The 18,698-nt window shown below is 47.5% G+C and overlaps 1 protein-coding gene across 2 annotated transcripts; it reads right to left on the reverse strand.

The window, feature by feature from the left end:
* Positions 1–2,678: 2,678 nt before the first annotated feature.
* Positions 2,679–15,406, reverse strand: ZNF212 (zinc finger protein 212). Of its 2 annotated transcripts, none has more exons than XM_084896899.1 (5): positions 15,239–15,406; positions 6,820–7,191; positions 6,604–6,730; positions 5,374–5,463; positions 2,679–4,618 (listed from the first exon to the last, which is right to left on the reverse strand). In XM_084896899.1, exons 1-5 carry the CDS (start codon positions 15,260–15,262, stop codon positions 3,765–3,767), a joined length of 1,467 nt encoding a protein of 488 aa, XP_084753025.1. In that variant the 5' UTR covers positions 15,263–15,406; the 3' UTR covers positions 2,679–3,764. The 2 variants fall into 2 exon arrangements, with proteins under 2 accessions (XP_084753025.1, XP_084753024.1); XM_084896898.1 differs by having other exon boundaries at positions 2,679–4,621; positions 15,239–15,389.
* Positions 15,407–18,698: the final 3,292 nt, after the last annotated feature.

The following is an 18,698-nucleotide window of genomic DNA, read 5'->3' on the forward strand; positions in this document are numbered from 1 at the left end:
GAAAACCAGAGTTAATCACTGAAAAGAAAGTGAAATATGCTGTATGCAGTATAATTTTTATTTTCTACCTTTTCTGCATTTTCCACTCATTTTATTTATTTGTTTTATTGATTTTTTTTTTTTACAGAGAGGAAGGAAAAGAGATAGAAACATCGATCAGCTGCCTCCTGCACACCTCCTCCTGGGGATGTGCCTGCAACCAAGGTACATGCCCTTGACCAGAATCAAACCTGGGACCCTTGAGTCTGCAGACTGACGCTCTATCCACTGAGCCAAACCGGTTAGGGCTTTTCCCACTCATTTTATATTTTTCCAACAAGCTCACAAACTCATCTGTTTACACTGGGCATCAATTCTTATTTACTAAGATCACAACTTACCAATATTTTGTAATTCTTACTATATTGGTCTGACAAATCCCTGATGAGCTCCCAGTGTAAATAAAAAATAATTTTAACCTATAATCTATAATAATGAAAGCATAATATGCTAATTAGACTGGACAGCCTAATGACCTTCTGGATGTCCTTCCAACATCCTTCCTGATGAAGCTGGGGCTGCGAGGGCTGAGCCCCTTGCATGAATTTCATGCATTGGGTCTCTAGTAAAGAATAAAAAATAGTTAAGCAAAAAGGAGCTTCAGCCTAGAGACACAGACTAAGGTAATCACCCAAACTCTTTGGGTAATCACCCAAACTCACCCAAGACAAAGAATCAATTTAAAAAATTTTTTTTTTATATTTTATTGATTTTCTACAGAGAGGAGGAGGGGTAAAGAGCTAGAAATGTCGATGAGAAACATCGACCAGCTGCTTCTTGCACATCCCCTACTGGGGACGTGCCTGCAACCAAGGTACGATGCCCTTGACCGGAATCGAACCTGGGACCTTTCAGTCCACAGACCGACGCTCTACCACTAAGCCAAACCGGTTTCGGCCAATTTTTGTTTTTAATCTTCACCCGAGGATGGAGATATATATATATATATATATATATATATATATATATATATATTTTTAAATTGATTTGAGAGAAGCATTGATGAGTTGCCTCTCATACACACCCTGATCGGAGATCAAATCTGCAACCCAAGTATGTGCCCTGACCGGGAATGAAACCCATAACCTTTTGGTGTATGGGATGATGCTCCAACCTGAGGCACCGGAACAGGGTAATTAAGGCAGTTTTTGTGTTGTTGTTTTCTTTCATTTCAGAGAGGAAGGGAGAGGGAGAGAGAGAAACATAAATGATGAGAATGAATCATTGATTGGCTGCCTCCTGCATGCCTACTGGGGATCGAGCCTGCAACCCAGGCATGTGCCCTTGATGGGAATTGAACCCAGGACCCGTTAGTCCGCCGGCCAATGCTCTATCTAGCCAAGCCAGCATGAAGACTATTTTCACAGTGAAAGTTCCCACTCAGGTTTTCAATTAGGTCCCTCTTATGTGAGGTGTCAAACTGTGCAGTTCTGATAGGACAGGGCAGGCCTCAGTCCACTGGCAGATGATACCAGGGTTTCCCTTCAGAGGTTGAAGGGAATCAGCAGGGAATAGTGGGGGACACTGCGAGTTCAGTCTGAGTTTCTCCCTGGTACACAGCATTTGTGAGGAGCCCGAAGGCAAATGGCCGCCAGGCTCTTATTTTAAAAATTTGGGCCCTTGGTTGACCACGGGGAGCCCATCTCAGCAGATCAATTCCTTCTCGGGGTTCACATCAACTGGATCTTTCCTCTTAGGGTCCATACTAGAGATCCTCTTAATGCCTTCAGCACTCACCTGCAAATGGCCTGTTACGTTGCATTACTTCAATAAAGAATTTCACAATGAATACTGCCATATATTGATTTGATCCCTTGTTGTTTCAAAGCAATACTCCTAATAGGCCCCAAATTCCAGGGCTGCACCTTACTTGGTAAAAGTATCAGTTTTTAAAATGGCCCCACCCAGGTATGTAAAACTCCCGAGGGAAATTATTGTAGAGGAAGACCAAAAATGTTACCAAGCCCTTCCTCCTCAAAGCCGACCCTGTTCAGACAATGCTGAGCTCCCCATTCTGTGAATTCCCCTTAAGCATCTGTTCATGCAGTAAACGTGTGTTGAGCACCTTTGTGCAAAGTCCCTGTTCTCAGAGCTGGGGAGTCTGGATACGATTAAGACAAGGTTCCTGCCTTCAAAAAGCATCAGGTGCTGTTGACTGTACCTTGTCAGTCTTGTCCATCTCTCCTGTCCACTGTGCCGGCTGACGCTCTAACCACGGAGCCCACTGGCCAGCGCACGGAGGTGCCTTTTTTTATTTCTATGTACTCCGTCCTGTTTTGTGTACATGCATGTTTAATTCACATAGATGGTATTGTTATATATCTCAGATTTTCCACTTAGCAGTGTATGTTTAAGATCAACCCATAGGACTACATGTATATTGAAGCCAGGACTTCCAACTGCTACCCAGTACTCCCTGGTGCACCTGCCTCCTCCACCTACTGCTTCCCAACAACTGACACGCAGACTGTCTCCAGCCCCGAGTCCACCAACAGGGCCCCACACACGCCCTCTTCTCATCCGCAAATCTAGGTTTAAGTCACCCTCTGCCGCTGCTCCAGGTCAGGCGTCTCCTCCACCTTGCTCCTAGGAGGGTCTTCTTGACAAACAGCTGGAGAAAAACACCCAACGTGAGCACATTTTTTTTTGTTGCCAGTAGCAAGTTTTATTCTAAGCAACTGCCAAGTCACCAGAGGGGACACTCACACGGGACCCAGGAGCCCACTCCCAAACAGCAGGGCGGCAGGCATTCGGCACTCCGGGGAGACAAGCACCCGCGTGCTTCTTCTCCGTCGTCTCTGGGACAGCACTAAGTGGGAAAGTGTGTCATCTGGACAACCTCGAGGAACAACTGGTCTAACAGGAACAAACTCAAATACAAGCTGATACAAGCTGAACCACCTTAAGTAACGAAGGAGCCGTCTACCCTGTGAGGCTGCAGGACGCAGCAAGGACGCCGGGGGAAGAGGAAGTGAGCTGCGGTGAGAAACCCAGGCGCCTCTCAGCTCCTTTCCCAGACTCCTCGTTCCCAATGGGGGGCTCTGGGGTCCACTCCCACTGCTCTCTCCCTCTTGGTCCTTCCGATTCAGCGAGCCCCGTCCGAGAGGGAGTCGCGCTCTGCCAGGCCTCCGTGTGGGCTGGCTAAAGAAGGCCCCAAACTGTTCCCTCCCAGCTGGCAGCAGTCCCCAGGTTAGGAACAACTTCCACAGCTTGGGAAGTTTGAAAAACAAGTGTCAGGCTGTATTTTCTTCAAACCAGCTAATATCTAATTCCCAAAAAGGTTCTTCAGAGCAAGGTGAGCAGTTCATTTAAATTACTGCTCCTTGTTAGTAACAAGGAGACTACAGCCGAAGAGGAAGCAGAGGGCTGTGCTTCCAGAGCTCTTCTGCACACCTGCTCCTTCCTTTGGCCCGACCCCACCCGTGGGAAGACCTGGAACGCTGGGGCGGACCCTCACACCAGCCCCAGGGCACAGTGTCAGCACGGATGGGAAAACCCGAGACGCGGCACACACAGCAGCAGGGCAGACAGCAGGGACAGGCCTGGCCCCGCCCCTCCTCCGCACAGTTCTGAGGGCGTGGGCTCGGCCTGCTGCTCTGCCAAAGTCAGCCAAACCTAAATGACACCCCCAAGGAAGAAGTCAGTCCCTGACTCTGCACAGTGTCTCTTCGGGGGACCAATGCCAGCCCCCTCAGCTCCCCCGGACAGGCGGGGGGCTGGCACCCTTAGAGCAGGCCGTTGGGCCTGCCTGGCTCCGAGGCCAGCGTGCCGCGCTCCCGCTGGTGGATCTTCTGGTGCTGCAGGAGGTGCTGCTTCTGCACGAAGCTCCGCTCACACTCGGGGCAGGTGTAGGGCCGCTCGCCCGTGTGGATGCGCTGGTGCCGCACCAGATCTGACGGGTGGCTGAAGCTCTTGCCACAGTAACCACAGATGAGGCAACTCCGGCTTTTCCTCCAGGGGATGTGGCCGGGCAGGGCCACCAGGCTGTTGGGCGAGAACCTCTCCTGGACACGCTGGCCACCGCTGGGCCCCTCCTGCAAGTGGCAGCGCTGGTGGTTGGCCAGGTTCACCTTGCTGCTGAAGCTCCTCATGCACACGTCACACTGGTGCTTCCCCTTCTTGGACGAGGCCTTCAGCAGCGGCCTGGACCTAAGACCCTCCTCGGACTCCGAGGTGGTGGAAGACTCCCACGATGGGTGGGCCCGCAGGTAGGCCAGCTGCTGCTCACAGCGGAAGCTGAGCTCGCACTCAGGACAGTCGTAGGGGCCAAAATCTTCCCTGTTCAGCTTCAGGGCCGGGTTACACTCCGGAGCCAGCGGCACTGGCCTACTGGATTTCTGCTTCGGGGGGCAGTCCACACTTCTGTCACTGCCGGGGTCCCTGCTGCCCTCGGCGGGCTCCTCTGGGTGGGCGTCCCCGGCCCCTGGTTCCAAGAGGACAGCGCCAGCCTGCGTGCTCCAGAGCTCAGTCTGCTCCGGGCCCAGGAAGGCCGGCTCCTCCGCGGGGCCCGAGAGCTCTCCCGGAAGGTCCTCAGAGCGTTCTGGCGGGTACTCCACCTCCTGCTTAATCACAACCCCGTCTGCTGCCAAAACGCAGAAAACCAACAAAAAGGGTCACGTTCTAGCCATCTTGGGTTTCTTTGGAGCTAAACATGTGTGAATCCCAGAAGGGCTCACATCAAAGGGTCAAGGGCATTAGAGACTGACGGGGTTCCAGAACCCGGAAAGTGGAACCTATACTCGGGTAGAGACATGTGGGTTAATAATCTGAATATGTTCTTCTTATAGAACAATGTTATAAATGCTAGTTTTTCTAAGTTTGTCCACAAATTATATTCAATCTCTGAGAAATGGCTAAACATACTGAAAAACTATACTTACTTAGGAAAGTGTTAAAGTAATAAAAATAAGATTACAAAAAAACAAAAACATACACACACAACTAAACCTATAGTTTAAAAGTTCATGTATCCAGCTGTTCTTCCTGTACTTTCTCCCCAAATTACCTGGCTTTTCCTGGCTCTCACCCAGTCAGCTTCGCTCCTGATGCTGTGAATAACCCTGTCCTCAATGCCCTGTGGGTTTTGACTGAAGCCTATTATGTACTCTCCTCTGTAGGACACGAAGAAGTCTGATATGGTCACGAATCTCAAGGATTCCAAATAGTGGTAAGGAGTTCAGACACACGTAATAGGTGAGCTAATGATAATCATAGAAGAATCTAGAATAAGTAAATGCCACCCGAGGCTATTGATGATCAGTGTTTGACAGTGGGAAAGCTCACCATAGACTGCAGGGGATGGGGAGAGGAATGGAATATTCTAGAGCCACTCACCTGGGTGAACACCACCAAGGCTTTCCTCCTCCAAGTCTCCCAGCATCTCTGTACCCAACTCCGCTTCTCCTTCAGGCTGGCCAAGGACCTCTGGGTAGGAAATGGCACAATGTGAGCCCGGAGAGTAAGTTCTCATTGCACACTAGTCGTTTGCTGATGAACAAGGTGACCAATGTCAATGAGTCAATATTAAAACTTCAAAGGACTGTTCCTGTCCCTTTCCCCTCGTAGTCTGGGACAATTAGAAAATCATGGCCCATCGGAATGATGTATTCGGCTAACTGCCCCCTCGGAGCCCTTCATCAGTCCCCTGTGGCTCGGCAGGCAGGCGCAGGGGCCCATCACTCATTCCGCCCAGACCACCGCGTCCTCACACATCCGTGGCTGCAAGTAGGCTTCCTTCCGGGCATTTACTTTCCTCTGTGCTAATACACGGCAAGGAGTGGCAGGCACTGTGACAGGTAAGGCATCGGCCACAAGCAGCACATGACCCGGTGAGCTCACAGTAACCTCTCCTGCCCCTTCCCCTCTGCTCCAGTCCCAGTGGCCTTCTTGACAATCCTCCATGAACCTTTTAGGTTGTAAAACATTTTGTCTACCAAACAAAATGCATTTATAATGTAATAGTTAACACTCTGCATGTTAAGATCAAGATCTATATCTATTAAGCAGTACTTCTAATCAACACAAAATAAACACCAAGACCACAACTGGCTCTGGTTCCAGACAAGTGCCAAGGACAATGTTTGGTTAGCCTACACTGCCTGTCTCATCCCAGGTAGCAAAGGATTCTTTATCAAATAGTCTTAAGCAGTAGAAATAGCATGAGGCCTGGCCAGCATGGCTCAGTGGTTGAGCGTCGACCTGTGAACCAGGAGATCACAGTTCGATTCCCAGGGTACGGGCTAGGTCCCTGGTGGGGGTGTGCAGTAATCATCTTTCATCGTTGATGTTCCTGTCTCTCTCCCTCCCTCTCCTTTCCTCTCTGGAAAAAAAAAAAAAAAAAGGCATGAGGAACCCTAGCTATGTTATATTGTAAATAATGAGTATCATGACCTCTTATCTATTAATAAATATTATCAAGATCGGACTATGTGACCACAAAGAAGAAAGGCATGACACCATGACCTTTCCCAATATCTCGGTAAACTGAGGACTCAGAGACTCCCATTTCTCAACTCAGCACAGACCAGGAACTGTGGGATGTCTGGGGCGGCACGCGCTGCTTACTCAGGGAGACCAGCGTCTCATAGTTGCTCATCATCACGTTTCTGTACAGCTCCTTCTGCCAGTCCTCCAGGTTCTCCCACTCCTGCTCCGAGAAGCAGACTCCATCGTTCTCGAGTGACCTGGGCACCTGAAATCGCAAATGTTATACGATGAGTGCGCCCTGTCTCAGCCATTAGGGAAAAGCCACCCATTTAGAATCTCAAATAAAAGGCCTACCTTGGGGGCCTCCCCCGTGCTGCCCGGGGGCAGCCGCAGGACCCAGAAGTTCCTGTTCCTCAGCAGGTTCTCCATGTTCTCCAGCCGCCTCTGCAGCAGCCCGTACTCCTGCAGCAGGGTCCCCAGCACGGCCCACTTGCCCTCCAGCTGGTTCCCGAACTCCACGGCCGTCTTCTCGAAGTCGGCCAGCTTCTTCTCGGCCGACTCCATGCGCTTCTCCAGGCTCTGCAGCTGGGCGGCCTGGGACTCCATCTTCTTCTCCACGGCCTGCAGGGCGGCCATCACGGACTGGAGTGAGAGCTCCTCGGCCTCCGTCTCTGGTGGGGGCGGCGAGGGAGAAGCCAAAGGGGTGGCGCGGCGCTTCCTCCTGTGCTGGAGAGCCAGACCGGGTGGTCAGTCAGCCACCTCCCAACACCAGGAGCCCAGCAGCACTTACAGCCAGTACCTGGCTGCCACTTTTTAATTTAAAAAGTATGTTCTCGCCAAAACCGGTTTGGTTCAGTGATGGAGCGTCCGTCTGCGGACTGAGGGGTCCCGGGTTCGATTCCGGTCGGGGGCATGTACATTGGTTGCGGGCACATCCTGGTTGGGGGGTGTGCGGAAGGCAGCTGGTCGGTGTTTCTCTTTCATCGATGTTTCTCTCTCATCAAGGTTTCTAGCTCTCTATCTCTCTCTTCCTCTCTGTAAAAAATCAATAAAATATATTAAAAAATAATAATGAAAAAATAAAAAATAAATAAAAAGTATGTTCTCTTGTATTTTGAAACTGCAAATTATACACATATAATAAAAAGTATGGAAAAGTAGAAAGGAGGGAGGATTCATTTTTTTAAACCAGTTTCTCTCAGATGTTTTGGGCTATTTGTGATGTTTTGCTGTGAACATAGTATTTACATCTACTCCTGACTTCACATTCCTGCCAGACTTCATAACTGATCATGTTCCCTTTGCTGAAACCTTTCAGCAACTCCTAAAGGTTCCTTAGCAGCGCTTACAAGACTTAACTCATTCATCTGTGTGTCCTAGCAGCTGGTAAAGTGAATAAACTCTTCATAACCAGTCAGTGAAACTATCTAAGTCCCCCGACATTCTTCTTATACTTCTCACTTTCACGGTCTGTCCTTGGCCAGAGGAAAATCCCTGTGGCTGAAGCCCAACATGCCTAAGACCAGTACTTGGGGGTTCTCTCAGCCCCGCTGTCCTCCTGCAGGTTCACATTTCAGCCCTAAGCCCGCAAGACTCATCTCCTCTCACGTGGCACACTCTGTCCAAGGCTGCTTCTCTGACCACAGTGAAGACACCGAGACCAAGACGCTGAGAAGAAATATGTTCACAGGCCATTCAATGGCCCCGTTAGTGAACAACCTGCTGAAGTCTTTCTTACCCACTTAATTCTGGGTCCTCTGGCTTTTTCTTCCTGCCCCCTAGGATTTCACTATAAATTCTGGACACTAATCTTTATCAGTTATATCTGTTGCAAATATCTTGTCTTTATTTGGACTTTTTTTTTTTACTCTCTTCAGTATTATTTGATCAAAAGTCCTTAACTTTAATGGAGCTTAATGTTATCAATATTAATACTTTTATGGTTTGAACTTTTGTGCCAGTTGTTAAAAAAAAGAAATCTAGAACCCACAATACAGTCTTCTAAATACTTTATAGCTTTTTGTTTTTTAATTATATAGATTTTGTCACCATACTGCTATCTTTTTTTAAATTTTATTTATTTATTTATAAATATATTTTTATTGATTTTTTACAGAGAGGAAGGGAGAGAGATGGAGAGCTAGAAACATCGATGAGAGAGAAACATCAACCAGCTGCCTCTTACACACCCCCTACCGGGATGTGCCCACAACCAATGTACATGCCCCTGACCAGAATCGAACCTGGGACCTTTCAGTCCTCAGACCGACGCTCTACCACTGAGCCAAACTGGTTTCGATTACTTTATAGTTTTGATTTTCCCATTTAAGTATTTACCTCAACTAGTTCTGATATTTGTGTACGGTGCAAGACTCAATTTTCATATGGGAAATCAACAGACCTAACACTACATAATGAAAAATCCATCATTTACCCACTGATCTGAAATGCTATCTCTGTCATAAGTCAAGTTTTCTTACATATCAGTTTGTTTCTGGCTTCTCTATTCTAATCTATGGGTCAATTTTTCTATCACTTTATCAATATTGCCATCTTAATGGCCATAGCTTTTTTTTTGTAATTATTGATATCTGGTAAGGAAAGTCCTACTTCCTTGTCTTACAGGGGTATATTGACTATTTTAGGCCTGTTGATATTCTACAAATTTGAAAAATTTCACAAAAAATATATTTAGAGATTTTGTTTGGAGCTGTCTCAAATCCATAGGTAAATTTGAAAAGTAACATCTTTAAAATGAAATGTTTAATCCATGCACATATTATACACTCCTTTTTTAAAAATATATTTTATTTTATTATTATTTTTAAATATATATTTTATTGATTTTTTACAGAGAGGAAGGGAGAGGGATAGAGAGCTAGAAACATCGACGAGAGAGAAACATCGACCAGCTGCCTCCTGCACACCCCCCACCGGGGATAGGCCCAACCAAGGTACATGCCCCCGACCAGAATCGAACCTGGGACCCTTCAGTCCGCAGGCCAACGTTCCATCCACTGAGCCAAACCGGTTTCGGCTATTTCATTTATTTTTTACAGAGAGGAAGAGAGAGGGATAGAGAGTTAGAAACATCGACGAGAGAAAAACATCTATCAGCTGTCTCCTGCACACCCCTCACTGGGGATATGCTCACAACCAAGGTACATGCCCCCGACAGGAATCGAACCCGGGACCCTTCAGTCCACAGGCCGATGTTCTATCCACTGAGCAAAACCGGTTAGGGCTATATACCCCTTTTTAAAGGTATTTTTTTTATGTCTTTCAATATTTAAGCATAGCTCTATCTGGTTTGGCTCAGTGGATAGAGCGTCAGCCTGTGGACTCAAGGGTCCCAGGTTTGATTCCGGTCAAGGGCATGTACCTTGGTTGCGGGCACATCTCCAGTCGGGGAGCAGGAGGTGCAGGAGGCAGCTGATTGATCTTTCTCATCGATCTTTCTAACTCTCTATCCCTCTCCCTTCCTCTCTGTAAAAAAATCAATAAAATATATTTTTAAAAATAAAAAATATTTGAGCATATTTGCCAAAGAACCTGTTCCAATCCTCAAATCCCAAAATGTAGAGGCGTAAGACAACCACATCTATCTTGCTCGTGAATCTGCAGTTAAATGAGGGTTTGGCAGGGAGCTCGTGTCACCTGGAGCAAATAGCAGGCGCTGCGGCCATCTGAGGAAGCCGGACAGGGAGAGGGCGCGTGGTGACTCTCTGCCTGACAGCCCTACCTCAGGCCCAGCCTCACCGAGGCCAGCGCCAGAACACACTCCCATTACTAACAGGGCTTTGTTTTTCTTTTATTATCTTTTCCTTCACCATTTATCCCTCTCTGCCCTCTTCCACCTCCACCCTGCCGCCCTGCACAATCACCACTTCCTTGTCTGTGTCTATAAGCTCTTTTTTTCTTCTTGTTCAATCCCTCTACCACCACTCCTTTTTAAAAAAATACTTTATTGATTTTTAGCAAGAGAGGAAGGGAGAGGGAGAGAGAAAATCAATGTGAGAGTGCAACATCAATCGGCTGCCTCCTGCACAGCCTCCACTGGGGATCCAGCCCGCAACCCAAGCATGTGCCCTTGACTGGCAATCGAGCCTGTATCTTCCCGGTGCATGGGACACCGCTCAATCAACTGAGCCACACGGGCCGGGGCACTAATAGGGTTTTATCCGTTTTCTCTTTTCTTTTCCCCCCCACCAATTTCTCTATACATCAAAATTATGTATATGGGGTAGATATATGGGAAAAATTAATCATATCCTGTCTATTATAATAGACACTAGAAACATGTGGCTGTTGGAAGTTAAATGAATTGAAATTAAATTAAAAATGCACGTTCCTCAGTCATACGAGCTACATTACAAGTGCTCGACAGTCACATGTACCTTGCAGCTACTGCACTGAGCAGTGCAGACAGAATATTCCCATCACCTCAGAGTGTTCGTGGGAGAAACCACACCCTCCCTCATTGTTTCCTGCTAGATAAAATACTAGGGCGATATCAGAATCTTCTACTATGGAGTGAATTTTCCCTTGTTCTATCAACTTTGTTTTATATATACTTGAGGCTACATAATTAGCTGCATATAACACTACAAGTGTCATATCAAGCTAGTAAATTAAGTCTTTTACCATTATAAAAACAGTATTAGTCCTCCATCTCCAGCAATATTAATATAGATAAGCCCATTTCCTCCCTCCCTCTCTCTCTTTTTTTTTTTTTGTCAATTCTCACAGGAGGATATTCTTTCCATTGATTTTAGAAACTGAAAAGGGAGGAGGAAGGGGAAGAGAGGAGAGAAACATCAGTGTGAGAAAGCCACAGCAATTGGTTGCCTCCTGCACTCGTTCCAATTGGGGAGGGAAACTTGCAACCCAGTACGTGCCCTTGACCAGAATCAAGCCTGCAACTCTTAGGAATGAGGATCAATGCTCTAACCATTGATCCACACCAACGAGGGCCAATTTTCTTTTGATTACTATTAACCTGGTATATGATTTCCTATCCTTTCATATCCAGTCATTTCCACAGCTTTATCCTATATATATATTTTTAATATGTTTTATTGATTTTTTACAGAGAGGAAGAGAGAGGGATAGAGAGTTAGAAACAAGGATGAGAGAGAAACATTGATCCGCTGCCTCTTGCACACCCCCCACTGGGGATGTGTCCGCAACCAAGGTACATGCCCTTGACCGGAATCGAACCTGGGACCTTTCAGTCCACAAGCCGACGCTCTATCCACTGAGCCAAACTGGTTTCGGCTTTATCCTATATTTTATTATATAAACCATATAGCTGAATTCCCCTCCTCTTGCCCATCTTTGTCTTTTAACTAGATCATTCAGTCAATTTACATTTATTCTAATTATTGATGTATATATACTTTGTACCTTTTCTGTGTGATTTATCCCATCTTTCATCTTCATTCTTGCCTTCTTTTAGATGAATTTTTCCTTATTCTGTTATTCCCCCTCCTTTTTTTCTTTTTAAATATATTTTTATTGATTTTAGAGAGGAAGGGAGGAGAGATAAAAACATGATGAGAGAGAATCGTTGATGGGCTGCCTCCTGCATATCCCCTACAGGGGACCGAGCCCACAACCTGGGCATGTGCCCTTGAACAGAATTGAATTTGGGATCCTTCAGTATGGAGATCAATGCTCTATCCCACATGTGTCAAACACAAGGCCCGCGGGCCAAATCCAGCCCGCCAGGCCTTGCAATGTGGCCCGCACCGCGCTGTCATCACTGCACTCCGCTGTCAGTTTATGACATTGTCAGTTTATGACTGTTCAGTAAACCATTCAGCCCGCGATTTAGGCTGGATTTTAGATTTTGGACCCTTCTCTGATTGAGTTTGACACCCCTATTCTATCCACTGAGCAAAACCAGCTAGGATGATTCATGTTTATTTTTGTCAAGACAGCTGGAGGTTCTACTTTAAATTAAATTCTCTGCTTGCAGTTTCTAGGACCATCCAGGTCATATAAATTCAGGCAATAAAACCATGTGAGCTGAAGCCGGTTTGGCTCAGTGGTAGAGCGTCGGTCTGCGGACTGAGGGGTCCCAGGTTCGATTCCGGTCAGGGGCATGTACGTTGGTTGCGGGCACGTCCCCCGTAGGGGGTGTGCAGGAGGCGGCTGGTCGATGTTTCTCTCTCATTGACGTTTCTGGCTCTCTGTCTCTCTCCCTTCTTCTCTGTAAAAAATCAATAAAATATATATATATATATTTAAAAACCATTTGAGAGTCATCAATTTTCAAGAGACATCTTACACTCATCTCTCGGCACCAAGGTTTGACATACATAACTTTCTCTGCCATCACCTGGGGGTCAGAGCTTTCAGTTCACCCTGAATATTGCCCTTTGGAGTCTCCGCTTTATGGGATTCTGGTAGGAGGCGTCCCAGGACTCTTAGGCATTGAGTTTCATCCTTTATTTTCCAGGCCCCTTGAGGTCATAAACACCACAGATGAATGTTCAGCAAAAGCCCTCCAAGTTGGTTTCAGAACTCACCTTTTTTTTTTTTTTTTTTAATATATTTTGTTGATTTTATACAGAGATGAAGGGAGAGAGATAGCGAGTTAGAAACATCCATCAGCTGCCTCTTGCACACCCCCTACTGAGGATGTGCCCACAAACCAAGGTACATGCCCTTGACCGGAATCGAACCCGGGACCTTTCAGTCCGCAGGCTGATTGATGCTCTATCCACTGAGACAAACCAGTTTCGGCTCTCCTTACCTCTTAAGAGCTCCCTCTTTCACCTGGGTTTTGGGCCCCAAGTATTCTTTACTAACATACATTTCAAATATATGTGTCGCCCCCCCCACCCTCCCTACCCCCCGCCAGCACTTTTAGTTGTTCTCATCACGGTATCTACTTGGCCACACTATCAAAATGAGAGGTACACAGAATCCTCATCTGAAGAGAAAATGCCTGAGAACAGGAATAATGCTGGAGGACAATTTAAATACATTCTGCTAAAGGACAGAGCCATAAGTCACTTGGAGCGCAGTTTTGAATTTTGGAGGATCTTGAAGGCTTCCTCTTAGCAAGCCCTGCTAATGACATGCAAGTCGTTGTGCGCTGACAAGTCAGTGCACTTGTGCTCCTGCCCTGCTTTACCGCTCATCTGGTCTGCAGGAAAGCCCGGTCTCTGCCTCTTTCACCTTCGTTAAAGGAGTCAGATGAGGCAAATGCTGTAAACATTGTCTTGTCTTCACAGTTCAACTTTAGCTTCCCTGAGAGCAAACAGTGTTCTCCGAGCCTGCCAGTCCCTCCCCTCTACGTCCTCACCCCCTTCCTGCAAGAATCAAAAGGCCCTGACCACCGCTGTTCCTCTCTCTCCCTCCCCCTCTCTCTGAAAAATTAATAAAAACATATCCTCGGGTGAGGATGGAAAAAATAAAAAAGAATCAAATACAGTGCATCTTGCTAGCCCTCAATTCTCACGAGATCTCATATGATTCTGAAAGTGTTTCTAGACCACGAAATGCTTGGGGCGCAGATGGGAGGCAGCGATCGATGTTTCTCTTTCTCCCGCCCCCTCTCTCCCTTCCTCTCTAAAATCAATAAAAACATATCCTCGGGTGAGGATTAAAAAAAAAAAAATCAATGAGTAAAAAAAAAAAAAAATCAATGGGTTATAAAAAAAAAAAAGAACCAACCAATGAACGCTTAAGTAAGTGGAACAACAAATCGATGTTTCTCTCTTTCCTCCTCTCTCCCCCCTCCTCTCTCTATCTAAAAATCAATAATAAAAAAAAATTAAATTCCAGCCCTGGCCGGGTGTCGTCCGGATATGCCAAGGTTGCCGGTTCGATCGCCCATCAGGGCGCACACCAGCAGCAGCCAATGAATGCATAAATAAGTGGAACAACAAATCGATGTTCCTCTTGCTCTTTCTCTCTACATCAAAAATAAAATAAAATAAAAACTATTGCATTCCACCTGCCCTTTCCACAGCACACCATCCTCTTGCATTATCAAAGGAGCCACTACTTTCGAATACCACGCGAATGTCAGAGCTGCCGGGAGCCTGAGAGACGAGACTATCCAGCAACTAGTCCGACACGATTCACCCAGAAAGCAGAGGCCCGGGGTGGGAGCGAGTGACGGCTGGGAACCAGGGTCTTGCCTCCAAGCCCAGGATTTCCCTCTCCCCGAGCCGGGGGTCCTGCGGGAGCCTGGGGGTCCGGGGGTGGTGGTGGGGGGGACCCCACAGCTTCCCAGACAAACCCCGCAGCTCCGCGGCGAGCTGACACCTGTCCCGGGGGAGAGGAAGCCCAGCGCGACTCCCACCTGCGGCCGCAGCCCCGGACCGAAGTCCGCGGCGGGACAAGGCGCCGGAGGGGCCGCGGGGCACAATGGCCGGGAGCGAGCCCGCCGGCCGCCGGGGAGCGGGAGCGGGGAGCGGGGGGCGCCGGGTCCCGGGGCGGCCGGCGGGCTCCGGGGGGCCGAGCGGACCCGGAGTTTCCGCCGCGACCCCTCTGCGGGCGCGGGCTCTCGGGAGCGCTGCGGGGCCGTCACACACCCGGGGACGCGGGACTGGCCGCGGAGAAGTTTCCCCGCGGAGCGCGGCGCTCCGGCTCCGCTCCGGCCGCCGCGGAGGGGACCGGGCAGGGGCAGCGCCCGGGGGGCGCGGGGGCAGGTGGGCGCTCCCGGAGCGGCGGCAGCCGGGGACCCCCTCCCCTCACCCCGCCCGCCCCGCAGCTCCGTCTCCGCGAACGCGCCCCCGGCCGAGGGGACTCTTACCCGAGCCGACGCCGACTCCGCCATGGCTGCCGGGCGCCTGTCCGCGGCGGGGCCGCGCCTGCTCGCCCTCGGACTGCGCGCGGGTCTGCGGGGCGCCCCGGCCCCTCCTCGCAGCCGCCGCCGCCGGCGCCGTGTTGACACAAGGCCAAGACCGGCTCCAGCCGCCCGTCCTCGGCGCGAGGGATTCCCATGGCGCCCCCGTGCGGCCGGAGGGCGAAGAGCAGCGCCGCCTCCGCGTCAAGGGCAGGTTCCAAATGGAAGGCAAACCCAAAGGACTTAGTGTTTTTGTTTTTCCTTATTTGACGTGCCCAGAACTCTGCTAGGTGCTTTGCGATATTCCAAAATGTATAAAACTCATACTTTTTTTTTCTGAGAGAAGAACATGTCATCTAGTTGGGGGAAAGGGCTATGGTCCCAAATGGCAAGCGGCTGTATTCCAAAATTTTGCTTTTCAGCAGCTAGAAGCACACTTATCTCAACAATGTGGGGTCAGATGCCAAGGCCAACCCACCGTAGCCTATTCATGATAGTAATCACATGCCTTGGAAACCCCAAGATAGCCCTGATGTCAAATATGTAATCCAGTGCACATGCTACATGTGAAATGATGCATGTGGAGTTTGGCAACCATACGTGCCTAATTTGTGCCACATTGTCTCTGCAGAGACTTGCAATGAACTTCCACTTCCAATGACAGACATGAAATGCCTCCCCTGAGAACTAAACTCTGTGTTCACATGACTGAGTCCTTCTTGGTTTGCTGGGCTCAGGTCAGACTTCACCTCTTCAGAGAGACATTCCCTATATCTTCCTCCATCCCAATTCCCAGTCTAGTTATTCTCCTCCAAAAACCGTTTATAGCATTTATCACAATCCAAAATCACCTCATTTTTTCATTTGTTTATATGGTAATTCATGAAAATGTCTCTCCCTCTTCCGTACTTCTATTTGCTCAGAGAAGTGCTCATAAATATTTTTGGGTGATTGAATAGCAAATCAGAGAGCAAGGCTAGGAAAAGTCACCTCTAAGAAAAAGCATGATGTGCCCTAATCGGTTTGGCTCAGTGGATAGAGCGTCGGCCTGTGGACTCAGGGGTCCCGGGTTTGATTCCGGTCAGGGGCATGTGCCTTGGTTGCAGACCCATGCCCTGTGGGGGGTGTGCCTGAGGCGGCTGATGGATGTTTCTGGCTCTCTATCCCTCTCCCTTCCTCTGTAAAGAATCAATAAATATATATATATATATATATATATATATATATATATATATATATATATATATAAAGAAAATGTATGATGTCCAGGGCAACCACTTTGACAGGAGATTGATTGAATTATTGATCTATTTAAAGGGCCATGTGGAGGAAACTAGTCAGCCATTGAGATATATCCAGGGTTTGAGCTACTCTCTCTGGCCAACAAAAACTTACTGCAGATACAGAAAATAATGTATGGAGATTGTGGAGATAGTCATATCAGGACATAGAATACTGAGGTCACTAAGTGATCCAGGTATAGAACTCACACTCCATTCCGTTTTTGTGTCCAGCAGGCAACCTTATGCTGATGCAGGTCCCTGTGTTGATAGCTATTGGGAGACAACAGGCAGGTCAGGCTGATGCAACTATCCAGCCCACCCTTGGAAGTTATTAAACTGATACTCTGGCTTATCCATCAGTCAGTCTCCTGAGAGTCAGCATGATTCAGCATCCCTGACTCTGAGCCTGGAACTCTGGAAGAATATTTAGATCAGATTTCCAGTGTGCAAGGGAGGAAGCACCAGGCACTATTTTGCAGAGTCATGGGCTTTCGGAGATGGCAGCACAGGGAGTTAGAAAATGGGGCCAAGGAGTGAGACCAGGACCCCCACTTAGTACATGTGGACTTTGAGCAAGTCGTTAACTTCTTGGCACCTCCAATTCCTCATTATTAGTGGGAAATAATAGCACGCATCTTATGAGTTGTTGTGCAGACTAAATGAGTTAGTTCAAGTCAAATGCTTACAGTGCAACCCGTCATAGTAAGAGTTCAAGATGCACTCATGATTGCTATTATTTGTGTCCTGGCTCCTTCACTCACCAAGGGGTGTGGCTCATGCTCACTCTGCCTCAGTGTCTTCTCCCTGAGGTTATGAAAACCGCATCCAAGGGTTGTTAATGGGGTTAAAGTAAACGACATTGTATAAGTAAAATGCTTATGTAGCTGGAGGCCTGCTATAGAGCAAGCACTCAGTAACAGGCAGCTTCTCACTTTGGTTTGTCTTTGTTTTGGCAAGGTGCTAGAATTCACCAAGATAAATTCTCCTTGTCTGAGAAGCCACCCATTTGTCCTCTCCCAATGACACCCAGATCTTGACACATGCCTTTGAATAAACTTTTTTTTTTTTAGGAATTCAAGAGCAACGGCAAGATTTATTAAAGTGAAAGCACACTCTCAGGAGAATGAGTGCGGGCAGGCTCAAAGAGTAACTGCCAAATAAACTTTAAAGTTAGGTTCATAATTATTCCCATTGATGGTACTGTTATAAGAGAAATCAATACACTCATATCCTGTCATCTGTAGAATGAATGATTGAACATCCAGAGGCCTTGGCCGAGCAGTTCAGTGGTTAGAATGTTCTCCTGCTCTCCCAATGTTGTGGGTTTGATTCCCGATGAGGGTACATACAATGAATGCATAAGTAAGTGGAACAACAAATTGATGTTTCTCTCTAGAAATCAATCAATAGTAATAAAAAAAACACCACACACCCAGAGCTGAATGTGACCTTAGATATCTCACTCACACCCCCATTTTTAGTGACAGAAGTAGTCTTTGAATCACAAATAATATAGTTTAAAATGCTTTAAAGTATTTACCTTGACTTTTTTTCTATTGCAAGTGTGAATTATAGTATATGTATTAGCATATATATGCCCAAACATTTTTTTATTCAAGAAAGTTTACAGGCCATAGCTTTATTCCATTTAGTAGAGACCCTTTCTATTCTGTTCCCTTACTATCCTAGTCTCCAGGTGGCAGGGACCATATCCTTTGTGTACATTTTCTCAAAAACAAACAAAAACAATGCTGGGGAGCATGCCGCACTGGGCCTGAGGTCAATGAGAATCCTAGCAGAACACGCGTGGCTCAGGCTGCACCCCCCTGCGGTGTGCGTGTGCTGCAGACATCTGATAATTCTGTCAGCTTAGCACTTCTCCGTTCCTCTGGGCCTGTCACCTCACTCCCTGTGAGGACTTCTCCAGTTCTGGAAGAACATATAAGCTCTTAGTAGCCTGGCCAAGTAAGTGGCTCAGTTGTTTGGAGCGTTAACCCATACATCAGAAGGTTGTGGGTTCGATCCCTGGTCAGCATGGATACAGGAGGCAACTAATTGATGTTTCTCATCTCTCTCTCCCTAAAATAATAATAATAATAATAATAATAATAAGTGAAAACATCCTTGAGTGAGGATTTTTTTTA

This window comes from Pipistrellus hanaki (genome assembly GCF_964339955.1).
Source record: "Pipistrellus hanaki genome assembly, chromosome: 10".
Taxonomy (NCBI): Eukaryota; Metazoa; Chordata; class Mammalia; order Chiroptera; family Vespertilionidae; genus Pipistrellus; species Pipistrellus hanaki.

Coding starts and splice junctions, on each gene's coding strand:
- ZNF212 (XM_084896898.1), bottom strand. CDS start 15,262: ATGGCGGAGTCGGCGTCGGCTCGG. Junction 5,464..6,603: donor TGAGACGCTGGTCTCCCTGA/GTAAGCAGCGCG, acceptor TTTCCTACCCAG/AGGTCCTTGGCCAGCCTGAA. Junction 4,622..5,373: donor CCTTGGTGGTGTTCACCCAG/GTGAGTGGCTCT, acceptor GCGTTTTGGCAG/CAGACGGGGTTGTGATTAAG.